This window comes from Glycine max, chromosome 4 (genome assembly GCF_000004515.6).
Source record: "Glycine max cultivar Williams 82 chromosome 4, Glycine_max_v4.0, whole genome shotgun sequence".
Taxonomy (NCBI): domain Eukaryota; kingdom Viridiplantae; phylum Streptophyta; class Magnoliopsida; order Fabales; family Fabaceae; genus Glycine; species Glycine max.
In genome coordinates this window covers 50,351,796-50,379,323 of record NC_016091.4, presented here as the reverse complement: position 1 = coordinate 50,379,323, position 27,528 = coordinate 50,351,796, and the positions used below count along the sequence as shown (strand labels likewise).

The window sequence follows — 27,528 nt, the reverse complement described above, 5'->3', positions numbered from 1 at the left end:
GCCTTATTATTTGTATCTTGGATCAATATATAAGGTCCCACATATCGGTACATGGGAAAGAGATAGTGAGGAAATAAAAAAAAAAAAAGCTTTTCATTGTCAGAGTCTTTGTCATCGAAAGTCAATAAATGAGATTTTCTTCAAGAATTGAGAGTTTTTTCTTCTACAGGAGAAAGGCTTCTGAGAGGACATTTCTGTACATTCTCAATCTTTGTACATTTTATTCGATCACAGTAAAAAATTTGTTGTTGCGTGTAGTTTAGCCAATATTGGGTTAACCACTAGAATTTTTGTGTATTGATATTGTCCCCCTTATCTTGTTTATAGATAGTTGACTCCAAACACACAGCTTTCAATTCCAATATTAATAATACTGTGCTCTTCAAAATACATGTCAGATTCACAACACTACTATCACCATGAGAAACCAAAATCGCTAGCAAAATCTGGATTATAAATTTATGACATACATAAGAGCATGCATGCCTTGTCCTTCCGTGAAAGGCATGTTAATATGTGCATATATACACAGTATTTTATAGTATCACAGCCTGCATAGCCTCTAAAAGGCATTAGCCACATTACAACCGCAAGACATCTAACACAATCACGAAGAAAAGTAGCAATGATTATTTAATTTATTTTGCTTTTTTCATGCGCAACTCTCGCCTATTGGTTTTCTTCTAAAAAAACAAAAATAATAATAAAGCTACACAGCATGATGAAGTACAAAAAAACCAGAACGAAAGATACATAAAAAATAGCTAGGTTTCAAAACAAGTTAAGCTTAGGACCATCCGAAAAGAGCACGAATTATTCCGAGGATACGACCACCGACGAGAGCCTTCATCAATCTCAGTTTTGTATCCGTGTATGGTGGGTACCTTATTGCTGAATCCCCAGCAAAACTGCGATAAAGAACTGCTTTTTTGTGTGTAAAAGCATCAAAAGAGAACTTCCCATGGTATGCACCCATTCCACTCTCCCCAACTCCCCCAAATGGCAAGGTATCAACCACAAGCTGCACCAGGAAAAGGAGAATACACATGAAAAATGTTCAGATTTTAAGTTGATATGAAACAGAAAATAAGGATTTTTAAATAACAATGCAAAATGCCTATATCCATATCATATGTATAGATGGGGAAAAGTTCTTAAAATGAATCATAATCTATGACCAAAACATCTAAAATTGAAGAATTCATCAAATTCAATGTGAATCAACAGAAACAGAGATATGATTATTGCACACACATGCACCACGCACATTTTAAAAAAAAAAGTAACTCTTCTCTATCCTGAGAGAAACTGAAATATATATTCATTCAAAAATTATTTTCTTGACATTAACACAGAATTATCTATCCATTCAAGTTTAAAGGTATCCAAGGAAAAAAAATGATTTCATAGCAACAAGTTGTCAACAATCTGTTCAGGGATAAGAATCACATCAAAAGGCACACGCAAACTCATGCATATTCATGAATTTTTTTGAAAAGAACAAATATTACATGTAAGGCAGTGTCATTGACGAGCAAACCCCCGGCAGAAACATTCTTTACGAACTGCTCCTTGAACTTGTTGTCGGTTGTAAATACATATGCAGCGAGGGGCTTTGCTCCTGAGTTGATCACATCTATACTTTCTTCGAGCTTATTGACCTGTTCCACTCAAAAAAAAAAAGTATGAAAGTTGATCTTCCTTTGCTTTAGTTCATTGCTGAGAACTATTTAAATTATATCACCTCTTTCCACGTTATATAGTTTAACATTTAGCATAAAACTTTTGTAAATGTCCACAAAAAGACTAGCATCTCTAAGTAACACATAATCAATTGAAGTTTTCCCCAATATATCTTATTGCTGCTTTTCTAGTTGGGACTTGTGACTCTTATCACACCTGAAGAAGCACATATCAATTACTCTTGCAGGTTGAAAACATGTTGCAAAACTATGTGAACATTGTACCTATTAGACTATTGGAAAAGCAATCAAAGAACATAAATGAAATTTGAAGAAGAAAATATGCATCATACAAACAGTTCTTCATGTGCCTTTATTCATACCGTGATGATGGGAAGCAATGGACCAAATATCTCCTCACCCATTATCGAAGAATCTTGCGGAACATCCAATAAAATAGTGGGAGCAATCCTTCTGAAATTTTTGGGGCAATAAAAAGGCCAGTGTCAAGATCTATTGCATTTCTTTAATATTAATAAAAGGTCTCTCTATAAGGTCAAATTTAATCAAAAACAGATAAAGGGAGCTTACAATTTCTTTTCATCCTTTTCGCCTCCATAAACAATCTTGCCAGAAACCTTATCATCATTCAAGAGCTTTGACAAGCGAGCAAAGTGGTTGGAACTCACAATTCGAGACAAATCTTCAGATTCCAACGGGTTCCTTCCATAAAATGACTCCAATTCAGTCTTTAGGGTATCCACCTAGAAATAGGAGGAATCAAACAATAAATAAACAAAGACATGGATTCATAACTCCAATTACACATAGGGAAAATTTCATACCAACTTGGGAGCATAGTCTTTTGTTGTTATAACATAATCGGGAGAAATGCAGGCTTGTCCATTGTTCAATCCCCACTTGCCAGCAATTATTCGTCTAGCTGCTACCTGCAAATACATATTAACATAAGAATGAGTCTGAAAGAGGTTAAGGTAATAGCAAGTAATTGGGAAAACAAAAAGGCTTAGCTTAGGCAATAGTAGTACCAGCAAATTGTTGTTTGAATCAACAACAACAGGAGATTTTCCTCCAAGCTCCAGTACAACTGGTGTAAGGTGTTTTGCAGCCGCAGTCATCACTATTTTTCCCACTCTTCCATTACCTAAAAATCCAAGAATTATTCATACTACAAAATGTATACATAACTTGAATGAGACAAAAAAATTATTCTCTTGCTATTTTATGTTCAAATTATATATGCATTTACTTGGTTCCCTGAGGAGGGATTTCAAAATTACACGTGTATATATACATAAAAACAGACCAATTATAAAGAAAACTAGAATAATTAATGACAAAGAAGAAAAACCTGTGTAGAAAATCTTGTTCCACTTTTGCTGCAATAGTGCAGTTGTTTCATCAACTGCCCCCTCAACAACTCTTACAAATGAGTTATCCATATACTTCTCTATCAACTTTGCTAGTACTGATGAAGTGGCCGGAGCAATTTCGGATGGCTTTAGAACCACAGCATTACCAGCTGCTATAGCTCCAACTACTGGATCAAGGGACAACACTGGAATGATGGACAGAGAAAGGTAATAATGTAGTTAGTAGTTATCAATAACTTAATGTAGATTTTAAAAGAAAAAAGAAGAAAGGCTGAAAATGTCAGGTAAAAATATATAAAAATCAAGGTCAAGTAAATATTAACATACAGATTGGATAGTTCCATGCAGAGATGACTAACACGACACCCAGCGGTTCAGGTACTATTTCAGCTGAAGAAGGAAAAGTTCTGATTGACGTTTTGACCTGAAATTAAAAAGAACATTAGGTGAATCAAATTACTAATACAATATATAAGCAATATTATTTGTCAAATTCCTTCTCAGCGGAAGAAATTCAGATACAATGTACCTTTTCTGGCGTCATCCAATGTTTCAATTCCTTCAGTATGACTTCACATGAGTTTTGAAACATACCAATCTGCATGACAAACTACATCAATAAAGAGTAGACTGAAAATATGATATTTAACGCAGTTGTATGTTAAAACTAATTGTTTGCCCCACATTAGATCAGCTTCGTGTCCTTGTCGAAGAAGCTCCAAATTTCAAAATATGTTTAGTTGATAATATATTGCAAGTCTGAAGAAAGGTGGAATAATTAATATCATAAATGTGTAAAAATGGCTTTCCGGGTTCTTGCTTAAATTAGTGTTATGATTAAACTTATTTGATTGTTTTTTCAAAGTAATAAATCAAAACATGTACTAGTTAATTAATAAGGCATTGCCATATCATTGATACATACAGATATTTAATTATATAAAAATTGGCGATATATATAGTTATAATATGTCATTTTTTATGGATACTTACAGCACCTAAATTAAATATAGTATATGTATACAATAATCTATTTAGTTTTATGCATCATCATGTTTGCAGTTTAAAAATAACAGGAGGAGTATTATTTATATTCATTAAAAAAACATATTTATCATTTATATTTCATCAGAAAACGAACTATATTTAATTTTAAAGACTAGAATTTCACATGATACTTAAACCATAAAATATTCAGACCTTTCCTTAAAGTATCATAATATTTAAATATAAGATTTTAGTCAAGGATTGAATTAAACTAACATATTTAAAAGTTTAGATTTTAAATACTTAAGAAACTAATTTAATAATAATGATAAAAAGAGCTATGAAGAATTTATTCCATGATAAAAAAATTGAAACACTATAACCCATAATTTTTATAAAATCCCGTTGAGAACTTTCCTCTTGTATTAATTTAATTTATTTAATAAAGAAATTCAGATAAGATCTAATGCTCATTTGTGGTCACTGCCTAGCCTCTTCTCACTTAAAAACCTATTCCTCCGACAGAATTATTATATGTACCATACAAATTGAAGTAGTAGGGATTATTCCACTGGCCGATGCATGTTAGAAATTAGAAAACTTTTGCGTGTTTAAATGTTTATTTCACCACGTGATTTACAGGAAAGAGACAAATACTAATACTTTAATATATGTATATATCGAATGTTAATCTTCCATCAGAAAACTAACAGTTAATCAATCTCAGTAATTTGTGGTCCGTGGAAAATTAACAAGCAGCCAAAACACTTTGTCGGTCCATTAAAAATATAACAAGCAGCCACAACACTTTGTCGGTCCGTATTATAAGCAGACAAAATCATTCATCAGGTAAAGATGGTTGACAACTTATAGCTCAATTCACACACGATTAAATCCTTTTAAGATTTTGAAATGCTTGATGAGGCGTTAGAAAATTTAATTTTTGATTGAATTATTAAATAATTAAATGATATATTGTGAGTGTAATTGAATAATATAGTATTATAGTTGAATATATTCATGATGGATGAAACTATTATAATTTTGAGTGATTCACATATGTATTATACATTCTATATATCAACACCTATCATTATTTTTTATTTTATTTTATCACATCATATCTCTTATCACAGACCATTCTTCCTTCCTCTTTCTAAATATTATTAAAAAAATATAGGGTTATTAGAATGTGGATTCATTGATAATTTTCATACAAGTTTTTACTAAGGGTGTAATTTGAATATATCTGACTTTTAACAAAGAGACATAAGTAATCCGTCCTATACCGTATACATTTCTATATAAAATGGTAGGATTTTAGATCTTTACATTTTTTTATATAAATTAAAAATTTGTCGTTACACATGATAGAAAACTTTTGATATTCTGTCAAAATTTTGATTTGTACACTTGTGTTTTAAACAAAATGAAAATCATGTCCGAAGAATCTATGACATTTAAAGACATTCAAGCAATTAAATTTTTCAAAAAAAAATAATAAATTATTATAAATTCCCACACTGTATTCGATTGACATGTACTAAAAAAAAAGTGAAACATAAATCGTAGAACAGAAATTAAGTTAAAGATCGGTGCCAAACATGAAGACAAGTACAGTACTAATTACTAATTAGTACCTCGTAGACGACGGTTTCGAGCGGAGGCTTGGCTAGGTCGGAACAAAGAGCACCGACGATCTGGTCCTCGTTTTCAACCACCGCCTTCAATAGAGCCTTCACTTGCGACACTCTCCATTCGTAACTTCGCGTGGTTCCTTTACCGAAGTTGTCCCTCAGCTCCTTCACCAAGGACGACGCCGTTTCCGCGCCAAACACATTCCTCTGTGTCTCCTCACCCGACATTACTATCACTATTTTCTCCGACAAAAAAGAAAGAAACAGGAGCTAGCAACGGTGAAATTGGATAGGTGGAAACTTGGGATATAAATTAGGAGGAGAGGTATATATGTGTGTGTAAATATAAAGGAGTTTAATGATTGAAAGAACAGTACCATACGTATATATATACTACACGAGAGAGACGCGTAATAATGAGCAATAAGAAGAGAAGAGATAGATAAGGATAGCGTGCGTGCTTGCTCCAATAATCAAGGACGTGACTCTCTGAATCATACCATGGGAACATTATCTGTGCAGTGGCTTGGCGGTGCGAGAGCAACGCTAATGTGGCTCAGTAGGGTTCATATTTGTCGTTTTGAAGAAGTTGGTGCTCCTGAATGGGCCAGACAACTTTTTTTGTTCCCAATGTAACACGATTATCCTCAATCACGACTTTTTCGTTTCTCTCTTAACTTTTTTAATAATTGATGGAAAAAACCCTGCTATAATTGATATTTCTCAAATCAATTTTCCGTACAACTTGGAAATTTTGTTGTTTTCATATTTTATGTTGAGATATTTCAAAGCAAAGTTGACCATACCCTCTTCACTTTATTAATCTATTGAATAAAAATGAAAACACATTAGTGATTCTTACAATCTCTTAATTTTAAACACTCTATTAATATATTTTTTGTTTTTTCTATCACGTCATAAATTATATTATATTTATTTTTTTATATATTTTTTTCTTTTTCTTTAAGTTTTAGATAACATTTTGAGTGTTTTTTAAACATTTTCCTATGATTTAAGAGGAAGATAAACATAGAAAATAAATAAGATTGTAAGATTTACGTGAGATATGTGCGTATAAAAAATCAGGACTCTTAATCTATTTGCTTTCTTTCTTTTGAAGAAATCAATATTTTAATTATTTTTTTAAAAGTCGATCGATATGTCCTTTTTTAAAAAATTTAAAAACTATGAAGTCTAGTCGGTGACGTGTATAGGCCTTGTCTAATCGATCATTAAGACTGAACTTCCCTTTAGACATAGCCTATTCTTGATTAAATATTGTCTCTATATTTTCTTCATTGCCTTATCAACTTCTCCTTCAATGATAGTGAAGCTTTACAATTTGGACAATTAAAATAAAGTTATCTCGATGATAAAGTTTGGTAATGTGTTATCTCGATAATAAAGTTTGTTCGTACGAACTTAGCGGGTATGATGGCTGTGAAGGGGCTTGGAATAGGATGATCATCAATTTATTTTTATTACATGCAAAATTAGAAACAACTAAACAAACAAATTTCATATAGGACAACTAAAACATAAATATAATCATGCAAGCAAACAATCAAATGGTGCAATTGATAATAATACAATCTTAAGATATGAAGTTTCTACATGAATGATAATGCATGGTGTCCAATAAAATTATACTATGTGAGGAGATCAATATTTCTATTTTAGATATCACATGTTTCTAACTAATAATGAGTTGTATAGTGTCGAGTTGGGATATATAAGTTTTGCTATGGACAGTACAACACAAGAGAGTCACAAAGATAATTCAATTAAATATCAAAAAATTACCAAAGGATATTCCCCAATCCTAAAATCAAAGAAGACTACTAGCAATTACAATTTATTGTATTTGGCTGTCTAGAAATAAACTGATTTTTTGAAGATTATTAATTTTCTGTAATAGAAGTTATTAACAAGATTAAATTTCTTATGTATAGACAAGCGCACCTGTTTTTGTTTTAGCATCTTGATATAGGTCTTTATTTGATTTTCTCTAATTGCGGGATATGTCCTATTTATTGTTGTATCATTTTAGATTTAACATAATTTATATTTTTCCCAAAAAAAACAAGAAAACTACTAAATCGTAATGAAAGAGAAACCACGAATTAATATGAAGCAACAATATTTAAATTGAGAAGTAAAAAGAAAGATTCTTTATGCTCAATCTTTATTTCATGTGTTGTGGTTTCTGCCTAGGATTTTTTCCGGTTAAGGACTACCAAAAGCAAAATCACAGCAAAGCCCAAAATTAAAGTGAAAAAAATAGAATGTTGTAATGTACATATGCGTCACATGCGTGGCCAAAAGCCTAAAATCACGGCAAAGACTCTCAATTATTTCATATTTTGCCTTTTTTTTACCCTTTTTTTCTTCATTTTTGGTGTTTATTAAAATTGGGTGTTCAAATTCTTTATGCATTTTAGTTTTTATTGTGTTGTTCCAAATTCTGAAAGTCAAGGAGTAAAATTATGTAAAAAAAAAAGGGAACAAAATGCACAAAAAAAAACAGAAAATTAAGACAAAATACATGAAATTTTAAAATAAGAAGGAAATAAACAGTGCAATTTAATTCCCTTTTCATGTCCATTGTTAGTCAATAATCCCATATATTACTGCATCATCAGTCAACGTCTGCAATCAACCTGTCATATGAACGATTAACCTGCTACATCAGTGGTTAACAAGCCATAACAAACAATCAACTAACATCAAGTTAAAATGTGTAAAATTAATTTAAAAGTTAGGAGTGCAATAAAAAAAATGGGTGACGAAATTCGTGAAATCGTGAAAGTTAGAAACTTAAATGTGCAATCATGCTTACTTTATATATAAATATGTTAAATTAATAATTTTTTAGAATGATTTTTTTTTCTTCTAAAAAAAGAATGATTATTTTTTATTTACTATACTTCAATTTTTTCGATCAACTAACATTAAGTTAAAATGTGTAAAATTAATTTAAAAGTTAGGGAACAAAATGTGCAATAAAAAATGGGTGACAAAATTCATAAAATCGGGAAAGTTAGAAACTTAAATGTACAATTATGCTTACTTTATATATAAATATGTCAAATTAATATTTTTTTAGAATGATTTTTTTTTCTTCTACAAAAAAATGATTATTTTTTATTTACTATACTTAAATTCTTTCGAGGGAAATTTACTACACTTAAATACTACCCACAACATTAAAAATATTTGTTTAACTAAACTAGTATAATATCAGTCCATTCGCATGGATTGCGTTTGCTTTTATTCCCATTTTTAAATTATTTTGTGTATATATAACTAAAACAATATATTATTACATTATTATATTTGTTTTAAAATGGCATATTTTATAAAATTAAAATAATTAGTCTAACTATTATCTATTGGGGTTTTGATTAGTTTTTAATATTTTTTAATTTACTATACATTTTTTAAAAGGATTCAATATACATTTTTAAACATTGGCATTTCGTGGAGACAAAGAAAAGGAGGAGATCATGATCTTTTGACTGGAAGCATGTGTTTACAGACACCTAACATCCATTGGAATGTGTTCGTCAATGGCCGCTTTCGTCAAAAGAAAAATTCTTTATAGCTCTAAAACAAAATTTCCTATTTACATTTTTCAACAATGTTTATCAGAATTGCCTTTATAAGAGTCCTTTCACACGAGTAAAAATAAAATGTGGGATCGAAAGATTTGTTTCTTTTAAAAGGAATGCTATAAAGTTTAATTAGAATTTATGATGACTTATTAAACAATAACTATCAATAATGAACTGAAGACTCTTTATTCATATTATTTGATGTTTCCCCTACTTTTCTATCTTGTGGTTTAATGGCGGCCTGTTCTGGAGTGCACTTCTCCACCTGGGTTTTTTATCGTTTTGTTCTTGGGCGTTTAGCCCCTTAACATATAAAAATAAATAAATAAATCTGTTTGGTCCTTATATCTGCATTTATTTTTTAGTCCTTAATTATATTTAAAAGTTTTATATTTTAATTTTATACAAGATTTTACATTTAATCTTTATAATAAATCTATTTTGTGACCGTTTTATACAGTCAAAAAATTAATAACAATGACTAAAATATAAAAAATATGCTCGTATAGGACAAAAAATTGAATTTATAAATATAAAGACTAAAATAAAAACTTGGCATAAGAATAAGAATCAAACACTTAAATCTTATGTTCTGTGATTTATAATTATGATATTGATATTTAAATTCTTTAAATAATAACTATAAAAGTAATAATATTATAATTAAATAGTTGTAAAAATGAAAAAAAAAATGTAATTCAAGAATGATTAAGAAAAGGTAAGAAATGAAAAACCCAAACACTATTAAATTAAAATCGATAAATATACATTAAATAAATAATTTTAAAATAATAAAAATATTAATTTCTATAATGTAAAATATAAATACTGTGTTCATTTGTTTTCATTTAAAAATAAACACACACTAAAAAACTTAGGCCCCGTTTGAGATGGATTTCTATTTCCAATTTTAAAATTATTAAATACTAAACTTAGTTTCAATTTTGAATGTTAAGTTTCAATGTCAATTTCAAAATTTTAAAAACGGTTGTAAGTTGAAAGTAGATAAAATAAATCTATTGTTCTATTTTATCGTGGAATTGGAGAGGACGCTAGTATCAAACTTTAGCACTTTCAATTAAGTTTTTGGCTAAAACGTTGGGACGGTGCTCTCTCTATATCAAACTTTGCTATCAATGTAGTTCATTTTAATATATTTTATTTTATAACAATAGATAGCACTCACATGAATAAATGTTATCTTTATTATATGGTAATTGATAGCACAACCACACAATAGCAAATTATATTGCAGTATTAGTTTATTTATACCAGAAAATGAGCAAAATGAGATATAAACCATATTAAGAAACCATGATTTCATTAATAAATCCATTCATTCATTCAATGTTAAGACACCAGTTGTAACATCCATGTCGTCATCAACCTGCTAACTAAATTCTAATCTGGAACTGAAAACCAACTACATCAAAATATTCACATGGCTACAAAATCTAGCAACAAAATGACCTATACTAAACCCACTACATCAATTGACCCTACCAATTAATCACTACAAACACCAGCAACAGACACAATAGAATTCCAAGAAACCAAGTTCTGAGAATGTCTCGGTGACACAAATCACCAAACATGTTGTGTGCGTGACGAAGAGTGCCACACCAAGTTCCGAAATGGTAGCGTGGAGGGAAGCATCAATGGAGATAGAGGGAAGGTGTACAGACACAAGCTTTGAAAACAAAAGAGAAGGTGTAGTGGTTTGGGGTCCATCCCTTAATTTCATTTCATCACTTTCACTTGCCAATTTTCAACCTAATTCGTGTTCGTTCGTTCAAATTTTAGGTGCTTTGAGGGATACGTCAGTGATCGTGGTGACGCTGGACTTGGACGAGGTCTTCATCATCGCTAGGCTCTACACCAGAACCGACACTCATGTAATCTACATCAATCCGACCACGAGGGCAAGCTAGGGTTCGATCTGTTCAAGTCACAGAGTGAGGCCTCGGATTTCATCACCAACGGATCGCGGTTTGCCTGCAGGAGCAGGACGCTCGTGAGTAGAAGAGAGAGGGAGGAAGAGGGAATCGCGAGCGATCGACAGAATTGGTGCTGGAGGGTGGAGAGAGAAAGTGCTGAGAAGAAATAAATCTAGTATGAAAGACTTTACAATATATCTGTGAGGGTGAGATGAATCTAACAATAGTGGAGAGAGAAAGTATTGGGAAGAAATAAATCTAGTATGGAAGACTTATTTGTAAGGGTAAGATGAATCCAACAATATAAAAAAATTAGTTCACCATAAACCAACTACATAGTTGGACCACACTATCATTTGTCTATAATTTATAAGAATGTAAATAAATACATAAATTATTTTTTTGGCATACGATGCTTCTTATATGAATTATAGAGTTTCCTAGAGTATCACCGTCTATCATAAATTAACAATCCTTAAAATAATAAAATTGTATAAATAATCGTAAAGTATTTAGTATTTATAAATTTAATCTTTAAGTTATATATTTTACTAATTTTTAATAGGTAATTTGAAAGATTTACTGACATTTTAAAAAAAATAGTATAACTTTTAATACTTGAGAGGTTATATATATAATTTATTTATTTTGGGTACTATTTAAGAGAGAGAATAATATTTTAAGGATAAAATAGATAGTTGAAAAATACTATTAATATGTTTTTTTAATTTATTAATGATTGAAATATATAAAAATTATAAAATTTAATGAATCTCATAATTTATTTAATGATTTTCTCTTTCATTTTTATAGGTTTTAATAAATTTAGTTTAATTGCAAATTATCTCATTTCTACCGCTAAGGCGCTAAGCCAATCCCACCCTAGTTGGTAGGTGAATACGTAAAAGGAAATAGGTGGAACTGGGAGCTGTATATAAGCGGACATAAGGTGCATTTACTTCCCAAACAAAATCGTGAATCGTATAACTCACTGCAAGGGTGGCCATCTGGCACATCATCTCATCATCCAAAACAGAAACAAAAGGAGAGGCAACGAAATAAACAAAAAAAATATATAAATATAAAGCTGGACCCAACAAAATGGCAGAGCGTGTGTCATTGCCTTTACCATCTCAGTCTCAACTCTCTCCAACAACCACAATGGCTCTCTTGGGCGCCGCCTCCTCCTCCGCTCGCATCATTCCCTCCGTCTCACTCTCTTCCTCTTCTCGCTCCTTCTTCTCACTCTCATCCTCTTCTTCCAAACTCCAATGCTTGCGCTCCTCTCCTCGTATTTCGCACCTCTTTCTCAATCAGGTTTTCCCTCTCTCTCTGAATGCCGCAATTCTGATTGTTTCTAGAATTTGAGCTTTTTTGCGTGAATCGCGCTTGTGATTTTTATTTTTATCAGCGAAGAGCGGAGGTTCGCGTTTCGAGTGGAGGATACGGAACTGTGTCGGCACCGAAGTCAGTTGCGTCTGATCCTGATCAGTTGAAGAGCGCCAGAGAAGATATCAAGGAGCTTCTCAACTCCAAGTTCTGCCATCCTATTCTCGTAATGTTCGCTTCTTTTTTATTTATTTTTTGTTTTTCATTTTAAAGATCACTGTGCTGCTTTGTTGCATTTGATTTAGCATTTCATTTGATTTTAATGTAAACAAAATTAAATTAAAATAAAACAAGCGAACTTTCATTTGTCTGCTCTGCGTTTATGGAATTGAAGCGTCACAGGATTTCGCGGTACTTTCGAATATTTAGTCGTTTGGTGAAGAATGCTATTATTAGATAATCATCCTCTGCGCATGCAAGTATAAAATTCGTTAAATAATCAAATTCCGTGACCGCTGGTTTTCTTTCTTTTTTTGTTGTTGTCACGTTTACTTCTGCTCATGGACTTGCATACTTTCTTGATTTTAGGGTTTTGGATTTTTTTTTTCAAATTGAATTTGTAAAGGCATTTATAAATTTTTTCCTCTTTAAATTTCATGATCACAAGTGTTATTGTCATGAAGCAGTTTCATCTATCAATGTGGAGATGAACCTCTTACATTATAACTTTTGTTTGTTTCATTGATGAGATTTTTTTTCTTCTATTTATTTCAATAGTTTACATTACATAAATTTCAATGTCAGATTCGTTTGGGATGGCATGATGCTGGTACTTATAATAAGAATATTGAGGAGTGGCCACAGAGAGGTGGAGCTAATGGTAGCTTAAGATTTGAAATTGAGCTGAAACATGGAGCCAATGCTGGTAATGATTCATTAAATATTGATTATTTCCGAATTTTGCTTATGGAGTAATATTCCCTGATGAATTGTCATATCAGGACTTGTAAATGCATTGAAACTTCTTCAGCCGATCAAAGACAAATATTCTGGTGTGACATATGCAGACTTATTTCAGTTGGCTGGTGCTACAGCTGTGGAGGTTATCTTAGTCCTATTTTGGCTTCAGGACTGACTATTGTTTATTTGAATTAATTGGATGATACATTGATCACTTTTTTGGAATTTCAGGAAGCTGGAGGCCCAAAAATCCCTATGAAATATGGAAGAGTGGATGTATCTGGACCTGAACAATGCCCTGAAGAAGGGAGACTTCCAGGTAATAACCATATATCCTGTGGGAGCTTAATTGCTATAGAAAACTCTCTTCTTTGCTTATCAGTTGGCCGTATGACCTGGATTGAGTAATCTACTGTTAATTTTGGAATAAAAAAAATAAGAGAAACAAATAGCTATTCATTTATAAGATATCTATTAATAAAATTGTTTTAGCATTTGAAGATGCAAGAAATGTGAGGTTATTTAACTAGCAGATGGTCACTTTGAACTTCTGGGCTCTTTAAGACATCTTGGATGTGCAGACCTGATTATCCTGTCCCGATTCCATAGATATATGTAATTGATTGCACAACTATTAAATTTGACTGCATAATGTGCTCATTTAAAGTAAGGAGTCTTGAGTGAATTTGACAATGGTTTCTTTTGGAGAGTTTTATTGACTCTAGGATTCTTAGAAATCCTCAGGTATTTTTGTGTGGTTATTTATTATGTGTAAATGTGTAATGCATATTTACTTATTCTCCCTAGTAATGACCGCTAGCGGAATTGTTATTGCTTCTTTAAATACTGTAGTGTTTTTTTTTGGGAGGGGGGATTCCTCCTTGTTTGGTTATCAATTAAATAAAATAAATAAATTTTTAGAAAGAAAGATGCAAAGGGTTGTGATCCATTTTTTTTAATCATACAAAGATGCCCCAGCATATTAGCACACTATTTATCCTCCAGTTATAGGTTTCACTGATTAGCACGATAATTATCAGCCAATTATAGGTAGGGTGTACATGGACTGGTTTGGACCTGAACCCAAGCCAACAATTTCTCACATCCTCCAAATTGAAGAATTGCAAACCAATTAGCCCAAAGCATGAAAATCAAGGTTGGGCTAGTTTTTTGGAGTAGACCTTTTTCATGTGCCCTTCCAAATTACCATCTCAAATGGTATATATGTGCCAAGTTAGTGAAAATTTACTGCTACTGAATTAGTGAGTTTTAATCATAGTGTTTCTTCTATAAAAACATCAAATAGGAAGAGGTGACACCAAAGAAATGTTAGATAAACCTTCAACAATCAGTTTGATACAACGAAGGCAGATTTTAAATATATATTAGTTCATATCTAATAAGTTTTTGGGCCTGAACTTGCTCAAAAGAAACAAAATATAAGCTTTAAACTACCATTTTATATTTAAATAAAAAGTTTCCCTACTTCTCATTTACATTAAGATACATTAATGTTAAACAATCAACATTTAATATTAAACTAGTTCAAACTCAAACTATAGACTAATTAAACATATTTTGAAAACTGATAGTAGTAGTGTAGAAAGGGAACATTCATGGGCTGATAAGATATAACGGACTGCTTACACATTCTGCCATTCTGTCACATTGATGTTTAAACAATGAACAGTTTAATGTTAAACTAGTTCAAACACTAGGGCTAATAAGAGATAAGGGAATTGCTTAATTAAAAATACTTTGCAAACTGAGTGAATATAAAAGTGAGGAAAAATAAAAACTTGACTTTCGTGGGCTAACAAGAGATAAGGGAATTGCCTTTTTTAACTTCTATTAATGCATTCTGCCATTCTGGTATTTCATGCTTCACAGCCAACAAAGGGTATCTATCTTGGCTTTTAGTAAGTAGGTAAGTTTAAAATCTTTTATTACACAAATTCAAAACCTGCCCCAACCTGACAAAAGTATCATTTGGATTTAGTTACTTTAGTTTTTCAGACCTTTTGGGTTTTGAACAGCCCCAGCTATAGGACTTTATTGATCATTGACCAGAAATTCAACTATGAAAACGACAGCAAAATTCTTATACCCATAATTGGTAGTCAGTCAAGACTTGAGCTAGTCACATTTTAAATTTTATATTGTTGAAGATATGTAAATGTAGATGTTTTCAACTTGAAAGCTAAAATTCTGTCTGTTTAGATGACATTCTTTTGCTCCTTCAACAGGATAATTGTGACTTAATTTAGGACAGTTTATCCTACATTGACTAACTTCTAGATATTTTTGGTATTTAGATGCTGGTCCCCCTTCACCTGCTGATCATTTGCGTCAAGTTTTCTACCGTATGGGTTTGAATGACAAGGTAAATTTCCTGTGTGTCCCACAAGAATAAAGGTAGTATATTGGATTATAGTCCGATATCAGATTTTGACTTTTAAGTTACTGTATCTGCAGGAAATTGTTGCGTTATCTGGTGCACACACATTGGGGCGGTCTAGACCAGATCGCAGTGGTTGGGGAAAGCCTGAAACTAAATATACGGTATATTATCTTCCTTTTGCCTGCAAGTTATAGGAAATTATTTTGTAAAAGTGTTTGAACTCTTTTCGAAGTTAAAACCGTATTTTCCAATTTTAATTTTAATATTTGATGCTGTAATGCCCTTGAGCACTATAGGCTGTAGGTAGCAATCAGAAGTATAGATATTATGTTGTATGTTAAAACTTTTTATTGCTCATGTAGAAGATGACCACTTAAGCTCTTTCTCTCATTGCATAACTTAATTCCCACATAACAACTTAAAGACACTAGGCTGTGTATTTTTGAAATGATTGATGAAAAGATAATGTGTGCCACAAATATCTGAAGACTCTAGATTCATGTCAATTTTGTGACTTTCTTACTGTGTTTTTACCCAATCACCAAACGTCCGTTAGTGTTTTCTGCAAGGTGTCCAAGTTCCTCATATGCCTCTCACCTTGAGACTTTTCTTACAAGTTTCTGATTTAAATATTGATTGTCTTTTCTACTATACAAATAAAAAGTTTTGCATGTGCTCTAAATAGATCTTTGTGGCTTAATTCTTTCTTGGTTCATTGTAAATACAATTGTTCTCTGTTGCACTTTGAAATGAATACTTGATGAAAGGGAATGTCAAGGGGCACTGCAAGTACATATTAATTTATGGTTGAAATATTCTTCATCATCATCATCATCATCATGGTTTGTTTTAATCAATCACTCTGTTTTGGAGTGGAAGACATTATTGATGCAGCATCTCTAGAGGTCTAGCCTGAATTTTAGCTAGTGTGGTATTGCTGATAATCAACTAGTTTTCAATTATAGTTTTACTTAAACACAATAAAACAGCAGGAAATTCACATGTATTTCTCACTCTCACTCTACAGAAAGATGGACCAGGAGCACCCGGAGGACAATCCTGGACAGTGCAATGGTTGAAATTTGACAACTCTTACTTCAAGGTCAGAAATATATATATATATATAGCTTTTTTTGGCAGGGAGGGGGTAGGGTGTTCTATAAGGGAGAGTTGTAGAGGAGAGTGGAGTTTGCTAGAATTTACTGTTTTTTTTTTTGTAACTGTGGTTACATACAGGACATCAAAGAAAAAAAGGATGAAGATCTATTGGTATTGCCAACTGATGCTGCTCTTTTTGAAGACCCATCCTTCAAGGTAATGTTTCTTGAGTTTTATTTCATGGCTATTACAATTAAATGCAAAAGTTTTGTGATATAACAAAATAACAAAAACTTTGTGAAATAATCAGGTATATGCTGAGAAATATGCTGAAGATCAGGAAGCATTCTTTAAAGATTATGCTGAAGCCCATGCAAAACTTAGCAACCTTGGAGCCAAATTTGATCCTCCAGAGGTCTGTTCATTTTGAGTTACTGTTACGGTGTTTTACAAATTAAGGTAGTTATGATTGTGTGACCAGTGATCTGGAGATTTGGTTCTTGTGGACTTAACTCCGTTACCTTTTTTGTCTCATGTCTGTGCATATTCAAGTAAAAAACGAGACAATTGACCTAGTTACTAAGTAAGAATGTTCTTTGCTATATTTGTCAGGGCATTGTGATAGATGATTCTCCAAATGCAGGGGCAGAGAAGTTTGTAGCAGCCAAGTACTCCACTGGAAAGGTTCTTATCTTACACAATTTATCAAATCTTACTATTCATTTAGTTGACATTCAGAGAAAATTTATTGCATATTTTTCCGTTAAAGACTTGCATAGGATGTATATTTGCATATTGTTCATTGTTTTACTTTTCCTGGTTTGGTGCAGGAATAAAAACAAGTGTCATGTTTTCTTGTGCCAGTATCTTTTAGTAATACAAGAAGAAGCTATTTTCAAATCACGTGATATCACATGTAAAATATGGAAGTTTTAAATGAAGAAGAAAGGAATAAATTCAATAGTGTGCCTATTTGAATTGCAGAGAGAACTGTCTGACGGTATGAAGCAGAAGATACGGGCTGAATATGAGGCGATTGGTGGAAGCCCAGATAAGCCTCTACAGTCAAACTATTTTCTAAATATCATAATTATTATTGCTGTTTTGGCATTTTTGACATCACTGCTTGGAAACTAGTTGGATTTTGTTCTTCTGATTTTTACTATAATTGCATTGGCATTTTGCACACTTGTTCTAACTTTTACATATGGCAGCAAGTAATTTATTGATTGAGCCAAAATAATCACTTGAAAATAGCGTATTATTGAATTAATAAATAATGTAATCTTTACTTGTTGTGGAATTTGGCTAGCTATTACAAAATCTGTCCCCAACGGGTTGGTAAAATGTAATCTAAATTAACCAAAAAATTAATGAAGAAAACTTCTGGTCGAGGTCACTAGCAATTGACGGAAAGATGGTAGGCAAAAAGTAAGGCACTCAGGGCAAATATCTCTGCTGACCATATGTGCTTCTACTTAAATGTGGACTACAACTAAATCTGGAGGTGGAGGTGGGAGTTTAAGTAGATAATGAAGTTATATGATTGTTTCATTGAATAAATTTCTCCGCATACAATGTTGGTTCTGGATTCTCTTAATGTCTAAGAAGGTTTTTAAGTTCTGATTCTATGAATGATTATCGAAGTCTAGTCTTCTAAAAGCTTTAATGCTTTTGTTTTTATGTGGAAGTTGTATATCGTTACAAAAAATTTCTTTAGAATTGAGTTCAGAAAGGTCATCCAATAATATTTTCTGACCATGTGAAATCTTGGCAATCCTTTGTAACTCACTCGTAGGTGTCATTTTAAATACTCTGACACTTTATACCATTTATTATCAGGCTTGCAAAAATAAATGAAACCCGTTAAATTGGTATTAAGACTGACATCATTTAGTGAGAACCACATAAGTTTCACCTAATAATAGGGTGTAAAATGATATTACTACGATAATATCATTCTTCTTTTTCCTTTACTTGGACCTTTGTGTGAGCTGTTTTATCTGTTGTAGACAAGTGTAGAAACTTTGATTGGGCTGAATGTAGGTTTTGCAAGTTGCAACTGATCATCAAGACTTCAAGTATTGTTACAATTTTTTTTCCTATTAATCCTCTTTATATAAGTATTGATTGGAAAGTAAATGCATTTAAATTCTTAAAAATATAAATAGTATTGAATATCTTTTTCAATTAATGAATAGGAAATTAGAAAGATGTAGAGTGAGGGAGAGAAAGACAATCTTCTCTCGTGTAAAGAATTTCTCCAATAGATTTATTCTATACCACTTATATAGATGTAACCAATAAATTATTGTAAATGTTAAATAATTGACAATTATTCATAGTTTTGTGCAAAATGTTAATATATTTAATGTAAAATGATGTTCGTTAGTCTTTTATTATATTTGGATGGAGAAAAAATGAGTAAGGTGAAGGGTTGTTTTTAAGATTTATCTGTTTGGGTTGGGAGTACCCTTAGAAAGCCTTTGAGTAAATTATACTAATAATTTTTTGAGTTTCGTGAAAGTATATAATTTTTTAAAACACTTACAACAACTTTATAAGGAAACACAGTGGAATATCTTTTAAACGATTAAAAAGGGTAACGTAATGTATAAAGGGTGTTGGTGTAATGTATTTAAGAGAATTAGTATAGGAATAGGAAAAAATTGTATAATTTCACAAAACTTCAGGTAGTTAGTGCAGTTTACTCAGTCTTTATCTTCCCTCTGGTTCCTTTTTTTCATCTATTTCAAATGTATCTGAAGTGTCCATAAGATTTTTTTTTCTTTGTATTTCATTGCTTCAAATATTGAACCCCCTTCCGAAAAAATGTTGACGCATTCTAAATTTCCAATTTAGATTAGCATTTCCTGTTTGACTAAAAACGTGTTGTATAACATTATCCTGGTGTAGTTGGGTGTTTTCTTAAAGGACTTGTCACTTTCATGGAGCCATGAGGAGGTTGAACAGAAGTGAAAAAGAAATAACTTTTTCTTTGTAGTTTGAAATCAACTTCCTCCTAATGGCAAAACAAAGCACGCAGGGAAAAAAGGGTGCGGGGGGATTCTGGCAACCCTGTACTAACAAGATTAACAATTTGTTAATTTTCTTTTGATTTTAGTAATACCTTAATTCCTAAATCCATTTTGGTTGAACTGACTTTGGTTCCTTCCGGACCTTACCTACCCTCCCTTTATAAGTTTTATTCATATTCTGCAATTTATAAGTAGTAGGTGGTTACATTTCACTTTGCTTTCAATTATTTTCTGTTCTGCGTAATCTCATTTAATATGAGCGAGTTTACTTGACATTTCACTGGTGACGCAAGTAGTCAGTCATAATTAAAAATAAATAAATTCATTAATCCCAAAAATCAAAGTTCTGCGAGTTGGAGATAATTTGACTTGTTTGTTTGTTTAATTACTCGTCGTTAGCCCACCTTTATTAGCGTCCAACTAGTTTGCAGAAAATAAGTAATCCTATTCAGGTGGGCAATATATATATATATATGATCAAACATGAGTTGATCTTTGGTGTTATATGCTATTTCGAAAGATTAACATTAAGAAATTATAAAACTTCCCACCTTACGTGTACAAAATAGAAATATAATCAAGCGAATATAGTGGCAAATGGGACATTCACCAAGGCAAATATTGCTTAATTCCATTTTTATATACGTGAGAGTTGATTGGCTTCTTGCTTCCTAATGCCTAGAAGTCTCTCTAGCACAAGGTTGCCAGGAATTTTAATTATAAAGAGATAACAATTTGATTTAAATTTAAAGATAATAGTATTATTATAACTAATATTTAAAAAAATTAAAACTTATTAGAATTTAAAATAAAATAATATAGTAGATGATAAAAAATTAGATTTTTAAATTATAATGACAAAATTGTAATTCAAAAAAGCATCATAATCTGTATTGTACTAAACTGAGTTTATACGCAACGTATTTCATAATGTTTTTTAAACGCATCATATAAAATGTTAATTTTAACCAAATGATTGTGTAAAAATGGTGATAGTGTGAAAATTATACAAAGTACTACTAGTATCAAATTTTGTCAACCAAATTGCTTGGTCAAAGTAGGAAAGTTGACCGGTGTTGGATGTGAACCAAAGTTGTTTGCAACTTGCTTTGATAATCAGAAAGTGCAAAGCTGCGAAAAATCAGTCTGTTTCCCAGCTAGGAACATGTGGGTTCTTGTATTAATTATAACTCTCGTAGATGCATCACATTTGGTAAGCTTTTTTGTTCTTGTAAATTATAAAGATTCTCTTTAACATTTCTCTTCAGCCTTAGTGATGAAAGGAAGTGCAAAGTTCACTTTTGTGGCACTTACCTTACCCTGATAGTGATCAGCCATTGCAATTTACAACCTAAGAAAACCGTCAAAGTGGCGACACACGGGTACTGGACCAAAAAAAAAAGAAAAGTGGACGCACAGGTTCAGCTTGCTGAGATTTTGTTATTCTGATTTTTTTTTCTTTTTCAAATGGCTAAAACTCAAAGTTTCATATTATAATAATGGAGTTATTTTGACGTCGGCATCTTCTATTTTATTGGCTCTGACTACTCTCAATTTGATTACTTTTCTCCCTAAACTCAAGTTAGAATTTGTCAAGTAACACATTCACCCGTTTTCTATTGTGGAAGCATGCCATGCTTAATTTGATGGTTGCAAAGTTCAAACTCTTCTAAACAAAGGTTTGAGTTCATATTTCCATAGGCTTGAACCTAATACACGGACGTGTGAAGTAGGCAGTGTGAGCAACATTGACAAGTATTTAATGATATGATTTATAGGTATACTTTATTTTTGTGTATGAATTTGTAATGCTAATCTTCAGCACCCTTCATTTCACTTTTTGGAGGTTTGAAGTTTTTATGTATAGCGTGTAAATTTATAATCAGTTGATATAATGTAGGAGACATTACATCAATTATAATATTCTTTTTTAATACCTCCACAATTATTTTTTATTAGAGAAAATCTTACTCAAAGCAATGAGTTATAAAATTAATGATGATGAGTTATAATACTAATGATGATAAATAGTTATTTGTTAACTAGATCATAATTTTTTCTTCATTAATTACCTCCAAAGATTATCCCGTGATCCTCTAAAAAAAGATTATCCCGCAATAAACAAACTCGATAAAAGTTAGACAGGATATGATTAATCACAATATTCATGTCAATAAATAGTCGTTAAAGAATTCATAATTCGTGGTTTTATTACCTTTAAAGATTACCATATAGTAAAAATTTTAAACAACCCCATCTCTTTCATGATTACGAACTACGAAATCAACTAAACAGAAGATTGAAACAAACAAGAGCAAACGGATAATGTTATATGTTTTTTTTTTTACTAATGTTTAAATATTTTATAACGAGAGTAATGAGTATTGAATAAAAAATATTTAAAATTTTAAAAATATAATATTCTTGTAAAAGGATTAGTCAAAAAGTATTGGAAGAAATTTAAAATTATTCTAGATAAAATCCCGATAACTAATGTCTTAAAAGGAAATAAGAAACTAATAGATCAAATATTTTTTTATTATAGAGAATCATGTTGAAGTGTATTATAAATTTGAACAGAAATTAATTTTGATACATTGTTGGTATAAAGACTCTTGTGAATCAGTTAAAACTTATTCTAAATATGGCTAATGCATGCTCATTAGGGAGCATTTAGTAAGTATTAAATTTTAATGTATTTTTTCCTAAAAAATAATGTATTTTGTCTAAAATACTCTTATTTAATATAAGATACAATACAATATATTTTTCTAAATTAATATAAGTTGATACAGTACACTATATTTTTCTTCGAAACGTTGGCGACTTTCTATATACCCTTTTTTGAAACTTATCATATTTTTTTTATATTATATTCTTATCATACTCTTATATTGTCTCCTATCCTTTAATATTTTAACCAGCAAACAAGTCTTATATCAAACAAAAAATAATTCAAGGATTGATTATTAATTTTTAAAAGTTTTTTTAGTTGATTTAAAACATTTATTATTTAAAAAGATATATCAACGACGGATGAGAACAAATAAACTATTGGTGGTGCAAATATTCCGTGTTCCACCTTAAAATTTGTCTAATGTTTTGCTATGAAATTAAACTAAAAAGAAAAATCGATTCGTTCTTTTATTGGTCGACAGTGTTTGTAGTAGGGCATCCGAGTACTCGAAAAAGAAGCATAGGTGCTGCTAGGCTACGTTTTTTATCATGGCTCCAAAGCCCAATAAAATGAAACAAAGGTACATAACTTTTCCTTTGGATGACTTTTCGTACAAAGGTAATTAATTTTCTCAATTTATACACGTTTTTTGGTCATCCTCTTCAATTATGGCCCATCAATATATTTTAGATTTGTAGTTTTGCCTAAAATTTACAATTATCCAAGCAATGTTTCTCTACTTTTTTTTTCTTACTTTTTTTTCTCTTATCTGATGCATAGTAAATTAGTAACAACAATTATAATAATTGGAAAAGAGTACATTTCTTAAATTTAATCGAAATATAATGTGCGTATATATATATATATATAATTATTCTATCAAACCATGAATGAACATAAGATTGAAAATTATTATTTCGTGTAATAGTTACTTTAAAATTCATATATAACATATTTTTTTAAGTAATTAAAAGTGTAAAAATATTCACAATATTACATAATTAAATAAAATAGAAATTATATCCCCACATTGAGCCCTTCATCAGCTTAAATCACTTGGACCAAATTGCATGCACTTCTCTCTGTAGATTTGGCTTGAATGAGAGGGAATATTATCAATTTCTTAATCCAAAACTTTCTCTGTGTTCTTTGCTCTTGACAAAGGATGAAAATAAGTCAAGTTGCTCAACAAGGATTAGGACTTAAGTTACATCAGGCTTGGGACAGATTAGATTTTCTCAGAAAATAAATCAGATAATTTTTTTTATTAAAGCCTATTTATTGTTATTATATCAAATTTGCTATAATACATTAAATTCAATAAATTAATTTAACAACCTTAACTCAACTTTCGACTAACAACTTTCAAGAAAAAAAAGTGATAAACATAATATATAATGTGATATAACAAAAAGAGATAGAGAAAAACAATAAAAAAAATTAATTGAGTGTTTAAAGTTATGATGAAAAACTTAATTGAATTAATTATAACCTTATAAATTAGAAGTTGAAAAACTGAAATTATAAACTAGTTGGTTGAATTAATATTGTTTGATAAATTACTTGTAAAAGTTACTGTTAATTAGTTGCTAAAGTTGCTGTTGTTACAACTAAAACCCTAACCCTGAAATTGGGTCCCCAATAAATGTTTGAGAAACGGTCAAACAATTCATGTTCAAAGCTTTCTAGCAAAGGAAAACAATTACAAAGCCATTTTTTCAGTTTGCAAAAAGACAAAGCGAACAAAGACAATGCATGCTGTATTGTATGTATGGGGACCCTCAAATGCTTCATTTTTCTCTATGAGCTTCACAAGAATTAGATTCTGTTTACGCGTTACGTTGTTGACAATTAAGGGAACCAAAAACTACCTCAAATCGTAAAAAAAAAATTGAATTCTATGTCCGTATCTTTTTTTTCTTTTTTCTTTTTTTAATTTTAGAAAAGGACACTAGTTTGAGACTTTGAAATTTGAATTGTTGGGACTTGTTCGAATTTGTAAAGAAGCCTCCCTTTCTTGACCTCGCCACTCCAAGACGACTTCTGTGTTTATGAATTTCATTATATTTTTTGGCTATTCGATCCCGTTCGTCAATAGGCAAGCAAATGTTGTCGTTCATTTCCTTCTAAGGGTGACAACCGATTATGCGGGTCTCACAAGTTTTCAAAATATAGACCAATTAAGGGGTGTTTGATTTGATTATTTTTTGTTTTCATTTTCAATGAAAATAAAAAACGGTGATAAAAATATATTTTGTTAGATTTTTTAAAACATTTTCGGTAAAAATGAAAACAGGAAACAACCGAAAAATGAAAACAATACATTTTTCTTTTCAGTGTTTTCAGTTGAAAACAGAAATCTCATTTTGAGGTAAAATGAAATTGACGTGATAATGAATGTAATTTTAAGCAAATACAAAAAGAAGTCAATATATCATAAATTTACAGTTTTTTATTTCATAAAAACAGAAAACAAGAAATTAAACCAAACATATTTTCAGAATTCTAATCTTTTGAAAATGAAAACAATTTTCAAAAAATAAAAACAAAAAATAAAAATACAAACCAAAAATACCCTTAATTTTTTGAATTCAACAATTAATCATTCATGAAAGTTTTTAAGTTTGTTTTTGTAAAAAAGAAAAACAATATACATTAAAAAATAATAATTAAATAGACTAGACAGTAATTTATGTTATTCTATTTTTGTCCTTATCCTTTTGTTTCAATTTAAGAATACACAATGAGGTAGTTAGTATATCTAATTATCTATCGATGTCAATGCACTTTTTTTTTTTTTTTGATGAATGACGATGTCAATGCAATGACAGCAAACAAGGGTCCGCGTTTTTAATTACAATAACAACTCAATCCATAGTTCTAAACACGGAGTACTTTATTTAATTTTTCTTTTTTGCTTACTATACGCGGAGTTCTATACATACACGAAAAATAAGAAAATCTCCACAATAGATTATTTATTTTTAGGTGTAATATCCATAATAGATTGATTATCTATTTTTAGGTATAATTAGACATCCCACTGGCCAGGGTCATGTTGTTGATTAATGGACTTATTAATTAAAGAAGTACTTTAAAAAATGGCTTCATTGCGTGGGTTTCTTGTCTGGTTGTGTAATGCGGCTCAGATCGACTTGGGAACTAAAAGGGACAAAGCTATATATGCTGAGGACATAAAAAACAATATATTATATATAGCAAGTTAGCAACTAATTAAATCATTACTGCAGAAATATACATACAATATGTATAGCCTTCAACAAGCATGGATGGGTCCTCATCTTCCATCTTCATCAACAGTGACGTGCTGGTGGGGTATATATAGGATGTGCCATCTCCCTTGGGACCCTAGCTAAACCAACCAATCATCTATTTGTTGGAGATTAGTATGTCAAATAAACTTTCTATATCAACCCTAAATAACTATTCAATTTTAGCAGAAAAGATTAGTAGAGGTCATTTGTTCTGATGTGACTACGTTGTATGCAATAAAGGTTTTCTTTTATTAAAACAAAAAAAAAAACTTTATTTGTTGTGTTAGTTATTTGAGGAGGCTATTTTATTTTCCTTCTAGTTCTGCATAACAACGACTTCGCATCTAATTTTTAACCTTATAATTATCAAATTAAGGGACAAAATTACCATTCACACATACTTGTAAAAACTTTAAATACTAAATATAAATGCCAAGTTAAAAAAAAAGCTAACACGTTTTCTTTTTTATAACAATACGATTTGAAGAATTTGGTTTCTCTAAAATAAATATATATATATATATATATAAATAATAAGTCATCTTAATAGTTAATTACAATAATTTTTGCTATTATAGTAAGTCTTGATGCATTTTTTAATATGAACGGATTGCAGTAGACTTTGTTGTAAAAAAAATTATATAAGTAATGTTAATAGTTAATTCATTGATATTTTATTATATATTAATTATTTTAACTACAACAATAATAGGATGTATGTATCTTTTTTTTTTATATAAACAATATATTAAAATAAAAATCAAATTTATGTAGCATGACGAGTGCTACTAAAACTTTGTTTAATTACATCAAATAAAAGGCTTGTTTTTTAGGGTTTGTTTGAATGGCGTGTGTCTCACTCAAAGGGTAAATGCAAAGCCTAGCTATTGGGAATTTGGGATAGTCCTGAAGTTGATGTCTGTGACAGCAATCATTGTAACAGCATTTTCTTCCACCCACCAAAGTCATGAGGTGGTCACTCGTGAAGAGGGAAGGTTAGTCATTAGAAAATTAAGGATTCTCTGGGAGTAAATTAAAAGCTCAACTCTATCGGATGCAAAATTATTCTTTTCTTCTTTGGTGTCGTTGGTATTGAACACCAAAGACTCTAATATCACAAATTGATCAACAACAATTTTACCAACCAACCATCAAAAACCCCAACTCGAACTTGATGGCATGGCTTGTGCCGCTGTCCGACGAAACAATCTCATGACTCTTACCTTGTTCACTCAAGTAAAAACAAATTTGAAGATTAAGTTTTTGGATGAAATGAATGGAAGAAGGGAGTGGGAACAAAGCAGGGATGAATCGGTGATAATAGTGTGGTTTGTGTTGTTGTTGGTGGCCCTAGTGGTTACCGAGGAGAAGATCAACCTTTAACTCATTGTATTTACTAATTTTTTTATATAAAAGAAATAATTTCTTATATAGAACCTCAAGTTAATCTTGGAGAACACCTAATACTACAAGTGATTGGTTGACGTGTTAAGTTAATG

The 27,528-nt window shown here is 30.9% G+C and overlaps 2 protein-coding genes across 5 annotated transcripts; one reads left to right on the top strand and one right to left on the bottom strand.

Annotated features, from left to right (window-relative positions):
* Positions 1-420: 420 nt before the first annotated feature.
* Positions 421-6,347, bottom strand: ALDH3H1 (aldehyde dehydrogenase family 3 member H1). 3 transcript variants are annotated; one of them, XM_006578904.4, is made up of 11 exons: positions 6,078-6,347; positions 5,704-5,936; positions 3,606-3,674; positions 3,404-3,500; positions 3,055-3,261; positions 2,732-2,847; positions 2,528-2,632; positions 2,274-2,446; positions 2,066-2,156; positions 1,512-1,661; positions 621-1,021 (listed from the first exon to the last, which is right to left on the bottom strand). In XM_006578904.4, the coding sequence occupies exons 2-11, from the start codon at positions 5,926-5,928 to the stop codon at positions 788-790; spliced, it is 1,467 nt and encodes a 488-aa protein (XP_006578967.1). In that variant the 5' UTR covers positions 5,929-5,936; positions 6,078-6,347; the 3' UTR covers positions 621-787. The 3 variants fall into 3 exon arrangements, with proteins under 3 accessions (NP_001354091.1, XP_006578967.1, XP_006578968.1); XM_006578905.4 differs by having other exon boundaries at positions 6,083-6,316; NM_001367162.1 differs by lacking the exon at positions 6,078-6,347 and having other exon boundaries at positions 421-1,021; positions 5,704-6,066.
* Positions 6,348-10,613: 4,266 nt separating this feature from the next.
* Positions 10,614-18,225, top strand: LOC100802238 (probable L-ascorbate peroxidase 6, chloroplastic/mitochondrial). Of its 2 annotated transcripts, none has more exons than XM_003523387.5 (13): positions 10,614-11,024; positions 11,118-12,568; positions 12,663-12,806; positions 13,385-13,505; positions 13,582-13,682; positions 13,772-13,859; positions 15,856-15,923; positions 16,016-16,102; positions 16,969-17,043; positions 17,178-17,255; positions 17,350-17,454; positions 17,652-17,723; positions 18,024-18,225. In XM_003523387.5, exons 2-13 carry the CDS (start codon positions 12,353-12,355, stop codon positions 18,174-18,176), a joined length of 1,308 nt encoding a protein of 435 aa, XP_003523435.2. In that variant the 5' UTR covers positions 10,614-11,024; positions 11,118-12,352; the 3' UTR covers positions 18,177-18,225. The 2 variants fall into 2 exon arrangements, with proteins under 2 accessions (XP_003523435.2, XP_003523434.2); XM_003523386.5 differs by having other exon boundaries at positions 17,870-18,225.
* The last annotated feature ends 9,303 nt before the right edge of the window (positions 18,226-27,528 follow it).

Coding starts and splice junctions, on each gene's coding strand:
- ALDH3H1 (XM_006578904.4), bottom strand. CDS start 5,928: ATGTCGGGTGAGGAGACACAGAGGAATGTGTTTGGCGCGGAAACGGCG. Junction 3,501..3,605: donor ATTGGATGACGCCAGAAAAG/GTACATTGTATC, acceptor TTTTAATTTCAG/GTCAAAACGTCAATCAGAAC. Junction 2,157..2,273: donor GAAAAGGATGAAAAGAAATT/GTAAGCTCCCTT, acceptor CAAAAATTTCAG/AAGGATTGCTCCCACTATTT.
- LOC100802238 (XM_003523387.5), top strand. CDS start 12,353: ATGGCAGAGCGTGTGTCATTGCCTTTACCATCTCAGTCTCAACTCTCT. Junction 12,569..12,662: donor CGCACCTCTTTCTCAATCAG/GTTTTCCCTCTC, acceptor TATTTTTATCAG/CGAAGAGCGGAGGTTCGCGT. Junction 15,924..16,015: donor GTATGGGTTTGAATGACAAG/GTAAATTTCCTG, acceptor CTGTATCTGCAG/GAAATTGTTGCGTTATCTGG.